Genomic DNA, 19,403 nt, shown 5'->3' on the forward strand with positions numbered 1-19,403 from the left:
ATCACTTGTTTCTAATGACTCAGTATTGTTCACTGCTCAATTAACTGATTACAGTATATGATATTAAATTAGATTAGCATCTTGAATTTGGGATTTCTCATAGCCACTTCCCAGGCTGCAAGATTTAGTCATTCTAAATTTTTTGATTGAAAAAAAACAAAACACTGTATTACACTAAAGCATCTCATCTGGGAAAACATGCAGCAGTTATGTGATGCAGTAATTGCCATGTGTTAGCATATTTAAAAAAAAGCAGTACAACTTCACTAGATTAACAACTTCATCAACAATCTCTATGCAGCCACTGACACGGTTGTCATGATTTACGTCATATATCCTTTATCTTCTACTATTACCTAACATGCTATTCAGTGTTGTCTATTTTCGTCCATTTCAGATATGTGGGACAGACTCCCAAGCTGTCAATCTGGACACGGTATTACAGAAGGATATTCCTGAGTATGGTGGAGCCAAAGAAGGAAAGTAACCTGGATTGTACATCCAGCTTATAGTGAGACACAAATGTGTGCATCATAGCCCAAATGGACACAGTACAAATGTCAACTATGTCGGAGGAGAAACAGCCCTAGCTGAATCATCCTTCAGTTTACCAAGTAAGGGTAGATTCTTCTTATGATAAACAAAGGAGATACAAACTGACAAACATCTAAACAAAGCAAATTTTCCACTGCTTTCTTCAACTTTGGTTTTGAAAATCAAATGAACAATTGAGGGACAATGACATGGCTGACATGGTTTACCTTAATTGGGTTGTTGTATCTAACTGAATCTGACCTTGGCACAGATTCTGAAGTTCTTTCTGATGCAGAACTCTGACTCCTTCCTTACTCATAATTCCCTGAGCTCCACTCAAACTGCTTAGATGTTGTTTTCCACTTGAAGTCATCAGGCATGTGGAAGAACTAGGCTTCAGTAAGCTGCATCCTTTGTTGATCAAGGCTAAGTCATCCTCCTACCAAGAGAGTGTTCTCTGTCTCTCTCTCTCTCTCTCTCTTTTCTAGATAGCTTTAGGTGTACAGCTAGTTTTTGTGTGTAGTTGTTGTTTTTTTTACCCCTTCTTCTTCTTATGGGTTTTATGGTCTTTTGCCAAATGAGTCAGAGCCAGCACATATAGCATCATGGTTGAAGAGAAAAAAACATCCCAACCCCCAAAGCAAACCAGTTTCGGCTTAATAGCCTTCTTCAGTGGAAGACAGACAAAAAACAAGCATTGGAACTAAACAGTCTTTTATATATATACCTATAGGAGGATGCCAAAAGAATTCCTACTGGTCAATTTACAAATGTTCATTCAGACCAGGAGGGAAAAGCCCCCCAGTTTGATTATCCATTTCTTTTCCTTAACATTTAAGATATTGCGCCAACCAACTTTATCCCTGCAATTACCAATAATATGAACAAAAAATCAAATACAAAAGTATGATGTTTAGTTACATGTTTGTTTTTAAAATGATTATTTTCCTTCTTTTGTAATGCCACCTGCTATGCTCCTTCTTCTAATTATTTAAGGGATCTGGAGGTTTGATCAACATAAAATGCAAGCATGTACAAGTGGCCAGATAAATTATCCAACTTGTACTGCAGTTGGCCAAAAAGGAGATGTTAGACCATGGAAGTATTTTTGCTGCTGAATTCTTTAGTTTTATTAACCCTGTGACAGTGTGAACAATGACCACAAGGGGCACACCCCACCAATATGTCACCAGTTAGTGTTCTTTGGATTAAAGCAGTTCCCCTATTGTCAAACCTTTTGTAGTAACTGAACAGGGAACCCAAAGTGCAGCCCCTACGGAAAGAAAAGTAGCATCTGTCACCCAAATGTTCACACAATCTATTGTCATCCAACAAAATATTCCAATGCCTATTGATGATCTGCATGAATGATTTGATAGTCCTCCAAAAAGTTGTAACAAATCTTATTTTGGACTTCTTGTCTGATAGTGGTGTCTGGTACTCCAATAACTTGGTCCTAGCCTAATTGGAAGCATATTGGCAAACCCTACTGATGTCACCTGCTTTGTATCCCCTATCCTTAAATCGATTAACTAAATCCTGTTTATAGTGATCAAATGTGGGGTAGTTAGAACAAATCCTTTTGACTCTCAGAAACTGAGATTTCGGAATATTCCTGATGATATCTTGTGGGTGGAAGCTGGTGGCATGCAGGAAGGAGTTGTACTGGGGAAATTTTCTGTATATCTTGGTATCCAGAGTATCATCCGGATTCCTGCTAACAGTAACATCCAAAAAGGTAATCTCAGTCCTGCTAGAATTTACCTTAAATTCCATGCCCCATTTGTTCTCGTTAAGATAATCAACAAACTCCTGCAAAAAAAGCTCATCAGTCTTCCACACCAACAATCATCAAGGTAACACCTCCAAATATCAATCTCATTAATATACAGATTATGACAGGGGTCATAAATCAATTCCTCCTCAAAATATGCCATAAACAGGTCTGCATAAATAGGGGCAAATGAAACCCCCATGGCTGTACCATGTATTTGCCAAAAGCATTGGTCTTGGAAATAGAACACGTTTTTTGTTAATACATGCTCAGCCAGGCAAACAAGAAAAGTATTAAAACCTGGTTCATATCGTTGAGATCTCTCCAGCCAATACCGTAGGGCTATCAACGCTGCCCAATGTAGGATATTGGTATACAAAGAGGTGACATCAAGGGTACATAACAGCCAATTAGGTTCCAATTGCATTTCTGAAATGATACCCAAAAATTGGGTAGTGTCCTGAACACTGTCCTGCTCGCACACAAGACAACAGTGGTTTCAGATATAATGTTAAAAATTCTCTCTGAAACCAAAATAAATATTTTGAACAAGGGTTTGAGCTTTGTGCCGGGTTTTTTTGTCCCTGAACATTCCTTGGCTCAGGATGTATTGGATTTCTGCCGAATGTTAAATCTAAGGCTATTTTTTAATAATAACTCAGATAATACACAGAGGGGGTTTAGATTGATTGCATCCACATTTATGCCCCCTATGTCACCAATTGTATCGATCTTCCAGGGTAATGTTCTCAAAGATTTACATTTCAACCCTTGTGAGTATAATAAATTTCAGAATAATCTAACTAAGGCTGAGGTGAAATGTATTGATAACTTGAGGAATAACAGGGACATTGTGATTCTACCTGCAGATAAGGGAGGGGCTGTTGTCATACAAGACTAGGTCTCGTATTGTATGGAGGCACAGAAAGAGTTGGAAGTTGGTAGGCACTATATGTTTATGTCATTGAATCCCACTAGGAGGTTTAAGGTGGAAATAGACACCTTTCTGGATGAAGCCCAAGAGGAAGGTATTATTTCTAAGGCTGATAATTTTCATCTTAAGGTACCCAATTAGAAGCAACAGTACCTGTATCACCTTCCTAAAATCCACAAAGATCACAATAAACCACCAGGGAGGCCTATAGTGGCAGGTAGGGGTTCCCTCATGGAATTATTAGGTATCATTTCAGAAATGCAATTGGAACCTAATTGGCTGTTATGTACCCTTGATGTCACCTCTTTGTATACCAGTATCCCACATTGGACAGGGTTGATAGCCGTAGTACAACACCTCAGATGAAAAAAGTTAGGTCTGAAAGATACAATCTAAACAAGTAAGGGCCTAGGACAGGGCTCTGTGGGACACACTGAGTGAAACCCAGGATTTCACCTGTCCAGTTGCTGCATGATGCATGCCATATCCTATTTCTAAGCCATGCAGCTATCCATCTTATCAAGAGTACATCGATACCTAGTTGTACTAATTTATTGATCAGTGTTTTGTGTATGACCCTGTCAAATGCTGAAGTTACATCTATATAAATTACATCACAGCACAATTTTTCATTTATAGCTGTTATTATATTGTTATAGAACATCATGTTACAGGTGGTAATAGATCTTTCAACATATGCATGCTGATATATGGTTTCAAGTCCCAGCCTATCCAGTTCTGACAATAACTTATCCAATATTACCTCTCCATTGTTTTTCCATGACATAAAAGTAGACTTAAGGGTCTATATGACTCTGGCTTTGTCCTGCTTCCCTTTCCCTTGAAGACAGGTTTAATAAGCGCATGCCTCCACCCTTGAGGAATCTCCCCATATTTATTTGACCTAGTGAATAATAGATATAATGGTACCGTAAATTCTTGCTGAAGTGTTCTCAGGTAATTGTTACTAATTCCGTCTCCTCCCTGTGCTTTGTTTGGATCCAGTTTGTACAATTCATTTTCAATATAATCTAATTTGATTCCAGTATCTGGGGTTACCTGGATGTCACTAGGACAACTTATTACCTCTTTTGTGGAGCCAAACTGTTTTGCATACAGTTTTGTAAATATATCTATAATCTGTTGTGTCTGAGAATAAATTTTAGAATCTGCACAATTTATCAATTTATATGTCCTTAATCCTTCCACATCTTATGTATCTATAAAAAGGTTTCGTATTATGCTCAATATTTTTATATAACTTTTCTTCAAAATTTTCTTGATCTTGTTTCACATTATGCTTAATCTGTTTGTGCAGCTTATTTGTTTCGGTTTTCAAAGTTGTAGTTTGACCTCTCTTCCATTTCTAATATTTTTTGTCTCTCATCTTAATCAGATATCTATTCTTATGGAAATATATCCCCCAGATGTTGTATGCCTAGATCCTGATGTTAAACATTTTTTTTTTTTTGCACTCAAACAATTTCCACATTCCATCTGCAATTTGTCCACTGAACACCTCACTCCAGTTAGTTTTACACAGTGACTGCTTTGCTTCCATATAATCTGTAATTAACCTTCTGTGCATTGGTTTAGATTTCAGTTTGGAAAAATTATCTATCAAGAAATTAACCTTTATAACCCCATGATCAATGCACATCAATGGTGGTAAAACTTGATATGAAGTAACAGTAATTTCTTTAGGAACACAAACAATATCTAGCATGTTCCATCCCTTGGTAGGTTTTTTCACAATCTGAAGCAATTGTTGTTCCCAAATATACGGTGTGAATAATTTCCTTACTAACATTGCTGAATCAATATTATTCCAGTCTGTTTCTGGTAAATTTAAGTCCTCAGCTAATATTATTCTTCCCTCCTGTGTTTCATGCAAGAAATGTATGAATTCCTCTAGGTCATCTGCACTTGACATTGGTGGTCTATACACTCCAACATTTGTTATATGTTCCAGGGTTGTCTTTTTTGTCACAGTTACACAGCCTATACTACTGGTATTATCACTGAACATGTAATAATTACAGGTTTCATAATTATCTTTAATCTCTATCATAACACCTCCACCAGATTTGTTATTAGAATCTCTGTTACAATAAAAACATTTATGCCGTGACAGAAATGGTTTCTAGTTATTGTTCTTTAACCATGTTTCCCAAACAACAACAACATCAATCCTGTGGGAACCTAGTAAATTTTCCAATAAAAAAACTTTATTATTAATGCTCCTAGCATTAACAACTATCAGAGATGCATCAAATTTTGCTGTCTGTGAACTGTTACATTTTCGACCTGGGAAAAAATCCTGCCTAGTGTTTGTCAGGTATTGTAAAATATCTGCTGCAAAAATTTTCTTCCCTGATCTTGAGAAATGCAAGCCATCCTGTCTGAACACGTGTGCCCAAAACTAGGCTAAGTGATATACTAATTACCATTTGCTGACATATTTGTGAAAACACTTAGAAATAAACATAGGCGCCGGAACCATAGAGCGTGGGGGATGGAGCGCCCCCCCCACACTTTTACAGCTGTAACCTATAGTTGCGTGTGACATAAATTTCAAAAAGTGTGCGCAGAGCCTACTGCCCATTTGTGTTTTTCATGCTCCGGTATATGCAGACTGAGCTGGAAAGAAGCTGAGGTAAGGAGTGCCATTTATAATTTTTTGTGCTGCTTAGTAGCAGCTCCAGTTTATGTAGCTCTGTTTTGTTTTCTGTGCTTAGAAGTACATTCGTTTTGTTTTCTGTGCTTAGAAGTAGCTCCGTTTTGTTTTCTGTGCTTAGAAGTTGGTTGGTGTGTGTGTGTGTGTGTGTGTGCGTGTGTGTGTGTGTGTGTGTGTGTGTGTGTGTGTGTGTGTGTGTGTGTGTGTGTGTGTGTGTTTTTACAGAGGGATGTAGTGAGTGTTGAGAAGTGGTTATTAGTGTGTGTGGGCTGTGTGAATGGTTTTTATTTGAGACACATTATGTGACTGTGTCTCAAAGTACATCTTGCCCCAATTTATGTGCAGTCTTGGAAATGGTTATAGTAGTTTTGGATGGGCCACGGAGGCTTACCTCCACAGATCTGTGTGCATTTTGTCCAAATATTAAAATGTTCTTGTCATGTGTGTATTTGTTGTGTGTTTTAGCTTTGTTGGTGTTAAATGCCAAGCAGGCTGAGTTTGAGAATGCGCACAAACAAGTTTTTATAATGTGTGTGCTGCTGATGTGTAGACTCATCTATGTGCTTATTGAGTTGGTTATCATCTATCCTGTTGTCAATAATTAAGATAAAACTCATTATAGCGTGTGTTCTTCCTTGTGGGAGATTTTGTTGACTTAATAAATCCTGACCTCTTTACACCTTCGATAACATAGACATTACCTTGATTTCTTCTTTTGACCTTGTTAACTGCATTTTTATACTCAAAGGAAAACTCCATCCCCTCCTAGAGTTTAATTCAACCCTTAGCTTTCCTTTCCTGCTACAGTATAGTTGCAGTATGATTTAGTTAATATAAATCTGTCTGTACTTTATAAAGCCATGGAATGAAAGAAAAGAAAAGCCTGCTCATCGTTTTACTAAGCTCATCTTATTTATGACTGGTGGTTAGAATTACCTGGGATCAAACTCTGTACCTTAGGTACAGGAGCCTGCATTCGGAGTTTACACAGTTTCTCTTAAAATGTGTGGTTTTCTGGCAAATCAGTGAGGATGGAGTTCATTAAATAATGATAGTCATACCTCTCAACTGTCCCTGATTTTCACACAAATTTTAGCTCTGCCCCTCTTAATCCCTCTTAACACTGGTGCCTTTTTAACAAAATGTGGTAAATTATACTTAATAAATAATGACAATAATTAAGAGTTACACACTTATTTTACTTCAGGAAATGTATATTAATTCACATTCTCTTATTCTGTTAATGCCTCAAGTTAATAAAAATAATAATTTAAGTGTTCCTGATTTTTTTCTGAATTTGTCCCTGACTGGTTGAGAGCTATGATGATAGCCCTTTAAGTTTCAGTCTTAGTCTTCCTATCTGTTTTGGAAACATATAGTAGCAACACAAAACACTTTTTTAGCAACGTTATAAGATTATGCAAGCAATATTTAAAATGTGTCCCTGGTTTTGGGCCTTTGCCCCAGCCCCAAATAAATTTTGTCTTTTTGCAGATTTCTTCTGCTGTGAAATTGAGACACTTAGTTTTGTTAGGTGGATGGTGCAGTGGTAGTGTTGTCGCCTCACAGCAAGAGGTTTTTGGTTTGATTATTGGCTGTGTTGCCTTCTGTGTTGAGTCTGTATATCCTCCCTGTGTTTGTGTAGGTTTCCTCTGGGTGCTCTGATTTCCTCCCATGTTACAAAGACGTGCATCTGGAGCATTTCTCCCTGGGCCTCTGCTGAAAATTGGTTTTGTTCTAAGTTGTAAATTCCTGCTAAACAAATGTTAAATAAAAAATTTTGCTGAGAGCTTCAGGGGAAGACAGGTTTAGTGCTGCTTATTCAGAGTCTGTTGGCATTGTTCTTAGCACAACAGGTTGTAGCCTTACTTTCTATTCAGAAAGCTGTGGGTTCTCCTCCCAGAGTATGCAGATGGATCACTGATACTGAAAGTTGTTTCCTAGCAGCAACCTCTTCATTAGTTGGAGATCCCTTTAATGTTTAATTATTTAGATGACTAACTTCTGCAGAGATTTTGCACATTTATTGATATTGGTGGATTGTAATGACAGAAGTTTGAGTGACCTTTTATGGTTGAAATTTTCTGAAATGGGTAGTTTTGTCATTGGTGCATACATTTTGTTTCATTGCTTACTAGAAGACTGTTCAAAACTACAAATTTAAAACACAATATAACAACTGGTGCTGTATTATACAAGGAATATAATTTAATACAATCAGGAAGGTGAATCAAAGAATGCATACATGTATATATGACCCTAAAAATATTTGAAAACAGCCTGGAGGAAAGTGTGAAGGGCTCAGTCATGGACACATTTTAAGCTTTACTCTTGTTACCAAAGCAATGGATGAAGGTAAAACAGTTTACACAACATTACCTTGACCTGGCCAAGCCTTTTGGCCCAATCCCCTACTCAGGTGTAGTACAAAAGATGAATGATGGAGGAGCAAACACTTGCTTCAGTAGCTGGATTGCCAACTTGCTCACAGGATGCAGGAGATCAAAATAGGGGAAGAGACCAGTCATCAGTGGAGTCCCCCAGGGTTCGGTGCTGTGACTTTTTCTGTTTGGCATGTACATCTCAAAAGTAAAAGGAAATACCAAAGGGCTTTGGCTGGCTAAGTTTGAGATGGCTGCAAGTTAGGAGCAGTTACTGAATCCCCAAATGACTTGAAAATCATGCAGGAAGGTTTGTCCCAAACAATAACTGGTGTCAAAATCATGACAATGCCCTCTGAGAACTGACACAATTGTTTGGCATTTGGGAACTTGTGTGTACAGTGACCTAACATTTGACCAACACGTGCCCAGCGTCATACGAAAGCCTTTCTATATTGCACAGCTTAAAAGGATACAAGCCCTAAACAGTAGGTCTTGCAAGGAGCACTTTAAAGATTTATTACTATACTCAGTATCCTACAGAGTACTTAGAGGCGACATGTCTGGCATACAAGGCATCCTCCAACCTAATACAGATGGACCTACTGAGCATCAGCAAGTCAAATCGCATCAGAAATACTCAAGCTAGGTTTCTAAACTGAATGTTGTGGAGAGATGGATATATACCACAGAGGCTACCACTGTTCCACAACAGACTATCCATTAAAATAAAACAAAGCTCATCTATCCATATTCAAATGCAACTTGGATTTAATGATGGGTAACAGAAAATGTACTCCAGGATTGCCCCTCATGCCACTACTGGATAGAGGCAGTTCCTAAATGCTGCATCCCTTATGGGTCCCCCTCAAATTATCTATGGAATGATCAGTTATTTTCACTAGGGCTAATACACAACTTATCAGCCCTGGGATAGGAAAGACCAATCAGAAAATGTTAATTCAAGAATCAAGCACCAAAAGGGAATTGGCTAAGCTTAAAAAGTCCTCCAAGTGAACCTATGTTGTGGTAGTAAATAGTTATAAAAAATTGCCCTTTTTAGATCACTTAGAGCCCTTCCCATCCTCCACCCCCCCCCCAATCTTCAACAGCTTCCGGCGCCTTTAGAAATAAAAAACACAGACTCACAGTAATTAGAGCTTTGCATGAGTGCAAAGCCTTTGTGTTTATCCCTTGTACATGCATTCCATCTTATGTATGTAGCTATTTGGTCTCCAAGAACTCCATTAACCAGTGATTATTTTAATTTAAATGTTTGGGAATACTGTGTGATTATGTATAAACAAAATATACTTTAGAATCCATTGGGTGACAAAGGAGAGCAATAGACCTTATTTTGTATGTTAAAAACTAGAAAATGCATTTGTAGCATCAAATTAATAATATAACTAAAGTGACAGTTTGTCTTGCAAAATGGAAAGCACATTTCTTTCACTAGCTAAGTTGTTTTATCTATTCATCATTGGCCAAGACACCCAAAATGAGATGAATTAGAAGAAATAAACACTGAGAGCTACCCCTTGAAGAGTGATTCAATGACAACTGATGCTGCATACTAAAGTAACTACATTACATTTTGAAATCCATGCTCAGCTTTATAATTACTTCATGGGTTACTTACTGTAACTTCCTTAAATGCTTCAGATGTGGTAGTCCTTCTGCTAGTTTCAAAATACACTCTTCTCCAATTTTGTTTTCTGACAGGCTACAAATTGAAAATATAAATGAGAGATGTTTTCTTATGCAAAATATTAATACTACAGATATGTGCTATCACAAGAACAAATGTGGGTACTTTTTCTGTACCACTTCCAAAGAGTTGTCAAATGTGAAATATAAAATTCAGGGTTAATCAAAAAGTAAGGAGGCTACCCATATTGTTCAAGGTTAAATATTAAGCTGCAACTGTTTAGGTGATGGAGGGTGACTAAAGAACTGGGCAACAGAAATATTTTATTTTTTTGCAGATTTAATGGTCTGATAATAAACACAAGAAGTATTACTGAGGTGCATAAACTCCCAACATCGGTTAGCAGAGTCATTGTATGTTTAGCTAAGCTGTACTGGCTGCAGTCAACAGCTCTGCTTGTTGATTTAATGATAATAATCCAACTGTGTAACTGTACCACTAGCAACGTTCTGAAAATATCACAGATCCTAAGAAATTCTTAATGTTCATTCTTTCTGCTCAAAAGCAATCTCAAATTTAAGACTTTATCTTCCAATCTGACTGGAAGAAGTACCGCATCTATCTCCTTATTACATGAACAGGCTTCTTCTATTTCACCAACTAGACAGTTATTCAAAATCCTGAATATGAACCTATCTTAAAAAGTATTCAGCTCATGTTGTTTTTTTAAACAAACTAATGTTCCTCATGCAATCCAGTACAATTCTTTAGCATTGTCCGCATTGCATTATATGCATCCTGAGTATATATTTTTCCCTTTTGAAAAGTCTAGGTGGAAGGTGTAAACACAGGAGAAGTTCACTTTGTTGACTGTTGCCTATACTAATAAAGTGAAGTGTTATGTATTGTTATTGAATACCTGGATGTTGAAGGCTGGATATGCACAAGGTACGGGCTTTGAGTTACAGTAAATGGCTGTGGATATTAATGATGAAACTTTCGGATACACTGAAAATGTTGGCATCTGGATTAATGTGCATGCAACTGTTTCAGGGCTAAATAAGAGGATAGTTTTAGTGTTGTGTAAGTGTGTATGTATTTACAGTAGGTGGGCAAGTGTGTACAAGTAACTCATATAATGGTAATGTTAGTGAAATGTTTTCATAAGGTAATGTGTAGGGATGGGGTCAGCATTAGGGTTAGCGCATGAGTAATGATAAGCACTGGGGCAAAATATTACTGAGCTGCACAAAGCTCCAGTCTTAGCCTGTGATCAAATTGCTTACTTTGATCAGCATGCTAATATCCCACTAGGTGACACACAGGGCAGCATTACTATATGAAAACCATGTTACCTGAAAGTATCACTATTTAGATAAATTATACCTGGAATTACTGTTAGGAATTTTTTTAATTGACCGGTCAGGAAAGAATTGATTAATATAGTTTCAATTAATTGTATTGACTGATTAAGGTAAATATTAATGTGTACAAGTTTGATGTAGTTATTGTTGATTTTTTTTCTGCTCATCAAAATACTTAACCTGTATTCATAGCACAACTAAACTGTACCACAGATTGATATATATATATATATATATATATATATATATATATATATATATATATACATACATACACAGAGAGAGAGAGAGAGCAGAGTGAAGACATAAGCCAGGAAGGTATTAACGTTAAGAGGTTTCACTTAGAGTGAAGGCGACGCATCTTAATTGCCTGATTTCTTTATGCATTCACTTATATTTATCCATCTATCTTGATTTCTTTTATATCCCTCCAAATAAAATCAAAAAACAATAATGTAATTTAAGTCAGTCTGAAGTGCCTTCTTGATCCTCATAGTTGATAGATACATAAACATTGCCCATGTCATACAAACTCCAGCTTTTATGGCCATTGTTAATTCAAATAAAATTTTCCACCCCCCCTGTTGTAAGCTGACATTTCATTAATAAAGAACCATCTGCTATGTTATATTCATTATATGCTGTGAAGTCTCATACCTTGGTTAACAAACCTTGTATCATTTATTTAAATGGACTGCAAGTCCTAGTATTAGCTTGCATTTCATATTTTCTAATTTAGTCTTTTAATTATTCTTGTTTCATGATGTTATCATTTAACCACCAGAAAATGTTAAATCTTTTAGCTTCTATCACATCTGACTACATATATTTGAAGAGTTTTCTCCATTTAAAAGTTCATGATACATTTTTTCAGTACAAGCATAATCTTAATATCTACAACTTTTCATTGCATAATTATGTTTAGTATTATAATAGCTTATAGATATATAAAAATGTGTGTGTGTGTGTGTGTGTGTGTGTGTGTGTGTGTGTGTGTGTGTGTGTGTATGTATACACACACCCTCCTTCCAAGTAATCAGCAGAATATTCTGTGTACATATATGAAGCTTAGGCAACAGCAAAATGTTCTGCAAAAGGGCTTTGAAGAGAACCAGCAAACTCTGTTTAACTCTTTATTTTAATGCTATTTATTATAGAGTGTTGTTGAGTAACAAAGATATTATTTAATAAAACACACATTTTAAAAGACAGCTGTGTGGCACTGCTTTAAAAAGTATTGCACTGTCCCCAGTGTACATTTAGCATACTGAAAAAAATTCTGAGTAGCACAACTATGTCTAAATCACATTTCACCAAACATATTTCTGTAGTACGTACAGTGTGGTTATTACAATCAAAAATTAGCAATAAGATAAACTTGTGGAATTTTCTAATACCAGAAAAATACATAACTTTTGCTATACACCTTTCAGAACTGTTAACCTCTAGTCTTCCACTGCAGCACATACAGCAGCTACCACAGAACAATGTCTGCAATGTTTTATTATGCCACCAAAATGTGTGGCATAGCTTTTAAAACTGTTGGATGACCAGAGGTGCACAGCTTCTACATGGGTTGCAGCTTTCAAAGCTGTCAAATACCTAGTGATGTTATACTTTTTCTTTCCCTCTAAGTGCATCAATATTGCTAAAACTCCATGTACTTCAAATAAGTATGATCTGGTTTTGTTGATCGTTAATAACTAGTTATGTGCTCTCAAAATGGATCACAAGATTCACATCAAACTTCACTTGGCTCTGCTCCTAAAAGTGAACTTATTGATATCCATTTCTCAAACGCATAAGCTAATTAAGATCAGAGACCCGTAAACTTCCGCATTGCATATTTGCTGTAAACTCTACACTACTCATGCATCATACTAAGCAGTTGATTTGAAGTCCATTTGAAGACCAGTATTCAGCCTGTTAGCCTGTTTTTTTTTTTTTTTTATGAAAATGTGTTGGGGTTCCTCAAGAAAGAATATGACAAGAAGCCAAGAAATATACTCAGAAAATAGACTGCAGTAGTAAAAGGCAATGAATACACAAACACCACCACTGCATTACTGGCTCAGATGGAACTAGTCCATAAAGACTTCCAAAATCCCACAAAGTAAATATCCAGTAAATCTTTTTATTCTACAAAAGGAATAAGCGCTTTCATCCTGCTTAACAGGACATCATCAGATTCAATATTAAAAAAGCAACTGAATGCTTATATAGATATAAAGTGGAACAAGAGGAAATGATGTATTAATTAAATAATTAACCTGCTTAAAGAAACACATACATTACAGCCTTAATATTTATACTGAAAGAATGTTAATGTAGCAAACAACAAACACTATAATAAATACTGTGATAAATGAAACACATTTAAAAAATACATATTAAAAATGCATATTAAGCTCTGGATTTTTAAAATAGGTTTGAGGGGAATGTTGTTGTTATTTCTCGGGGGATTACTGGCATTAAGTTTCTACTGTCACACTACTTCTTTTTCTTCTAATAGAAAGTTAGTGTTACCACCCCTAGGATTAACAAAAACTTTTTCTAAAATTGTAAATCTAAAAGTGTGGCATGTTTTATTAAACATCAAGTGTCTATATAAAGCATTATTTGTATTCTCCTTCCTAATATTATAAATATGTTCATAAATTCTGCACTTAAAACATCTTTCAATTTTCCCGACATAAAATGCTGAGCATGTGGAACACATAGCTAAATATACAACATTTTTTGTTTTACAGTTACCTTTTTGAAACTTAATATTGGTTTTATTTATATTATCCAATTGTACATCCAAATTCTCACATATAAACTTACACTGGTTACATGAGCCACATTTTTGGTACCTTGAGAGCCCCTTGTTGGCCTGAAAGGCCTAATATTCTCAAAACTGCTCTTGAGGTTAACTCCTGTGTTATACACAAAGGTTGGTGAAGTCCCTAGTAAACTGTAAATGTTTCCATCACTCCTAAGACCATTCCAATTTTTTGACATCACTTCTTTAATCAGCGATGAGTAGGGACTAAACTTAAGCACCATGGCTCTAGAATGTGTACCTTCTTTCAAATTTACACCACCTGATGTCAGTCCCACCCCTAGCAGCGGTTTATACTGTAACCCCCAATGGGACAATACATATTCAGCAATTGCCTCAACTAAGTGGGGTGGATACCCTCTTTCTAAAAACATATTTCCCACAACTTTTAATACTTCAGCAACATTATATTTGGATCTCATTCTGGTCACCCTAATACATTGCCCCTTAAGTATGTTTTTTTTCTGTGACATAGGGTGGCAACTGTTGTACTCTAAAGAATTGCTATATGTAGGTTTATGATAAATACTAGATTTAAACCCATTCTCTGTGTGGGAGACATACGTGTATCTAGATGCGATATACCTTTCTCACAATATGTGTCAGTAAATTTAAAATAAGCTCAAATGTTATTCAAATACAATACAAAATTTCCAACATCCTCAATGTCTCCTTTCCACAGAACAAATACATCGTCCAAAAACTGGACATAAAGTTTCAATTTACTTGAAAAAGGACTGACAAATACATCTCTATGTTCCCATTCAGTCAAAACCAGGTTAGCAAAAAGGGGGCCACAAGATGCCCCCATAGCAACTCCTTTGATTTGTTTAAAATGTTCCCCCTCAAAGTATATAAAACCGTCTAAAACAGTAGTCATAAATTCTAGCAGCATTTGAATTTTATCACTATCCAATTTAGAATATTTGACCATAGATTCTTAAAAAAGTTCCAATCCTTCGCCCTTAGGTATGGAATTAAACAAATCGACTACATCTATGTTTAAAAATAATAAATCCTTCTCCCAAAGTTCACTTTTAATTCTTCCTAAAAAGTCCCAGGAGTCTTTCAAAAGGTGGTGAATATGATTATAAATATGCTTAACCCAATTGTCTATAATGACTCCAAATGGGTACGTTTTGGACTTACTTCCCACGACTATAGGATGAAAAGGGGGTTGTGATGCATTTTTATGAACTTTGGGAACACCAAAAACAGTAGCCAATAAGGGATTCTTAACCTTAAGATAATTATACATGTCCATAGTAATTCTCTAGTCTAATAAATACTCTTCCAACTCGAAATCTATATGTCTGTAAGCTATATTTATTTTGTTTAATGATATAGGCTCATATACTTCCAAATTATTTAGAATATCACACATCCTATTAAGATAATCTAATTGGTTATACAACACAATACCCCCTCCTTTGTCTGTTTCATAGCCCTTATATCTGTATCTTGACTTAATTTCTGAAAAATGTCCCTTTCAGATTTACTCAAATTATATACTTTTTTTCCCCTTAGTAGCTTCATATATCTTATATAGATCTTCTGTGACCAATTTATCAAAAGTTTGTAAAGAAGGGTGTAAGTGAGGGTTATGGGTACTCTTTTTCTTTATAGCAGATGTAAAAGTCTCTTGAATCTTGTCTTTGTATTGTACAGCCAAATTTTCTTCCTGATAAAGAGTTTCATCTCAATCAATGTGTCCACTAAATCAAAATGGGTGGTAGGTACAAATGTCAGCCCTTTAGATAACAGAGAAAAATGATCCTTAGTCACTTCACAATCATTGTAGTTGAAAATGTTAAAGTTCTTATAATTATATACTACATCACTTGTAATTAATATCTCCCCTTGTCCTTGGGGTAATATACTCGGTGTGCTCCACCCTGGTATTGGGTCTGATCCCATTCTTGACCCGAATCCCAATAAGCTCCCTTGTTCACTGTGTACTTTAGCCAAGAAAGTTGTGCAAGCTATTTACAAGGACCCAATGACTCAAATACAAGCAATGTTCAGGCTCACAGAGTTCCCAGCAAGACTAGGTGTGCATCAAAGCTCATCTCTGCCCACTGCTGTTCATACTGGTGAGGGATTACATCAGCAAGCAGACTGGATGGGACAGATAAACAAAGCTGTTATATGCAGATGTCATGGCATTATAGCTAGACTGAGTAAGAACTTCAGCAATGGATAGGGAAAGGAGTGCAAAACTGAATGCAAAAGGGATGAAACTAAGTACAGATTAGACAGTTGTAATGGTAGCAAATCAGAAAAATCAGAAGCAGCTTAAAATTGAGATAGGAAAATAGTACAACACATTAACAGTTTTAAATATCTGGGAGGTGTGGTTGAGGAGAAGGCAAGTCTGAATGAGGAGGTCAAAGCTAGAATCAGAGGGGATGCAGCCAATTGGCACAGAGTGGCACGGGTAGTGTATGACAGAAGACTGCAAAAGAAGCTGAAAAGTAAGCTGTACAAATCAGTGGAGCCACCAGTACTACTGTATGATACAGACACCTGGGCAGTAAAGGCAGAGCATTTGAAGAAGCTAGACATAATGGAGATGAAGTGCCTGAGATGGGTGGTAGGATGCTCACCATGGGATAGATGATGAAATGAGGACATTGAGCAGAAGCCATAGTTGCTCCAATTGCAGAGAAGGCCAAAGAGAATAGATTACAGTGGTTCAGGCACATGTGTAGAAAAGAGGAAGACAATCTGGTAAAAAAAGATTTGGGACAGAGAGGAAGAAGGCAAAAGGAAAAACAAGGGCATCCATCAAAGAGATGAATGAACTGTGAGAGAGAAGGCTTGCGGCTGTTAGGCATAAGTACGTAGGAGAGTGCATTAAACTGAGAGAGATGGTGACAGTTGACATGACACCCTAACCCCATGTAGAAAATGGGAAAAAAGGTGGTTGATGATGATGATGAACTTTGGAGCGCAGCCACTGTACATACAATTACTTGTTTTTTATTTCATTTATTTATTTATTTATTTATTTACAACAATGCCTACTTATGCCTAACAGCCACAAGCCTTCTCTCTCACAATTTATTTATTTACTTGTTACAAGGGACTGTGGTGTCAGACCACAGCTGAACTTAAGTTTCCCATCCACTTTCTGGATTTGACTTGAATAAGGTTAAGGTAGTGCTCTGGCTGGTATAAAATGGAAGTCCGTACCAGATGATAGGGACTTTCTGCAAAATATCTATCACACCAGCGCACTCTGTTTATGTTGTGATTAAGAGTCATGTCTCTTCAGTGGACATTTAAAGTCATTTGTTGCCTTGGGGCTGCAGGAGACAGAGAAAAGAGATATGAATTTCATGCATTCTGCACATTTAAGTGAGTTCAAACCTGACATTTTTTGTGTTACAGTGTTGGGGTTCCTCAAGATAAGTGATGTGTACATGCCAAAACAGGGAGACTGCATTCTATAAAGGGCCTGATAAGGGATAAATAATGGAAAATGATGACATCTTTAGATGTAGGAGATTTATATTTTGTAATTAGCTGGGAAAATACAGGGACTTCCCGACATCACTGAATGCATGTTGGTCAAAAGAGATTTCATTGTCTACAAAAGTGCCCAAATCACTAATGATGGCATCAGTGTTAAGAAGGGTGTTGTTTATGTGGAAGGTGCACGGATGGTAATGTTTCCAAATGATTACAGTACAAAACATTTTGTAATTTACTTTTATACCATGGTGCTGACACCGTGGATCCGCGGTGGTGCAGCGGTAGCGTTGTTGCCTCACAGCAAGAGGTCCTCCCATTCAAAACTCGGCTGGAGTGCAGGGAATGCCTTCTGTGTGAAGTCTGCATGTCTTCCCCGCTGTTGGGTGGGCGTTCGAAAGACATGTAAATGGGCGTGCCTTCGTTGAAGGTTGAACGTCGAGCTGGCACCTCGGCGTTCGTGAAAATCTACTGCCAATCATTAGTGGACTGGAGTTCCACTGTGGTGACCCCTAACCGGGAAAAGCCAAAAGACAACAACAACCACAATGGTACTGACACCATAGGTTTACATGGGTTAGGCATTCTTGGAGGATGAGGATGCCTTTGGGAGGTTTTATGATGGCACCAAGCCTGATGTCATCTGTGAATTTGGTCAGCCAAAAGCCAATGATGCTGGCCTTGATATCAGTGAAAAGTATATGACAAATATTAGCAGTCCCACCAGATCCTCAGGGGACACTGGCAGTGATAAGCTTTTCAAAGACAGCATGCCTCAACACTGGTTGCTTGGGCTCTGTCACTGAGACAATTTCATATCCAGCTGATTTACATAAGGGTTAACCTTTAATTATGTTACTTTTTCAATAATTTCTGAATAAGCAACAATATCAAAAGCTTTTTCCAAATCTAGGTTTGCCATGTGAACATATTTGCCCTCATCTAGTGACTTGGAGACTTTTTCAAAGAACAGGACAGTACTAAGCTTACTGCCCTTGCAGGCCATTTTAAGCCTAGCCATTTACCTCATGTGAGAATTAAATCCTGTACCTTGTGTTTATAAAGGAAACAACTTAACCATTTTGCCAGCCTCCCTGAACTGCTTTGCACCAGTGGATTATATGTTGCCAAAATCTCTGATTACCAGTTCTGTAATTATACATTCCATTATCTTAAAAATAATGAGGGATGGGGGCTGGTATAATGGTTAAGGTGTTTGTCTTACACACACAAGGTACAGATTTTGAATCTTACTTTGGAAGAAAAATTGGCTAAGCCTAAAATGGCCCTCAGGGGCAACTAGCCTAGTAATTACCTATGAACCTATGCTGGTATGGCTAATTCATCTACAATTGCAAGAATCTGCCAGGATTGGACTGCAGATGGACTACAATTTGGGGAACATTACTTACAGATGTGTATGTAAACTTACCATAACAGTAGATGTTCATGGTCACTGCTGCTGTTATATCAGTTATATGGGTTAAATCATTCCAAGAATTCAACAATTGTCAGCTTAAGCTTTCAGATCACCTTCCATGTGCCCATACAGTTAGTCAGGTTTACGCATAAAGTCCTTCAGAGCTTTCATGCCAACAAAGGGAAGGAGGCTAAAGCCCTGAGAGGACAATGCTAGGAATGTAACAATGAAAAATCCACACCATGGCATAAAAACATAAAATAAATAAAGGGGGGTGGAGGAAAGGAGTGGCTACTGCAGCACTGACCATTTGAACAGCTACTGTTATGGAAAAGTACAACTGTGTAAGTTGAACTTATCTATACTAGTA

The 19,403-nt window shown here is 36.9% G+C and overlaps 1 protein-coding gene across 2 annotated transcripts in view; it reads right to left on the reverse strand.

The window, feature by feature from the left end:
- The window catches only part of LOC122809712 (protein NLRC5-like), a 1,339,659-nt gene that overhangs the window by 323,684 nt on the left and 996,572 nt on the right, over window positions 1–19,403 (reverse strand). For both annotated transcript variants that reach the window (XM_044081407.1, XR_006365941.1), the window contains exon 28: window positions 9,943–10,026. In XM_044081407.1, coding sequence (XP_043937342.1) covers window positions 9,943–10,026 — 84 coding nt within the window. The remainder of the gene's footprint in view (window positions 1–9,942; window positions 10,027–19,403) is intronic.

Source organism: Protopterus annectens, chromosome 8.part0 (assembly GCF_019279795.1).
Source record: "Protopterus annectens isolate FY-2018-M chromosome 8.part0, PAN1.0, whole genome shotgun sequence".
Lineage (NCBI taxonomy): Eukaryota > Metazoa > Chordata > Ceratodontiformes > Protopteridae > Protopterus > Protopterus annectens.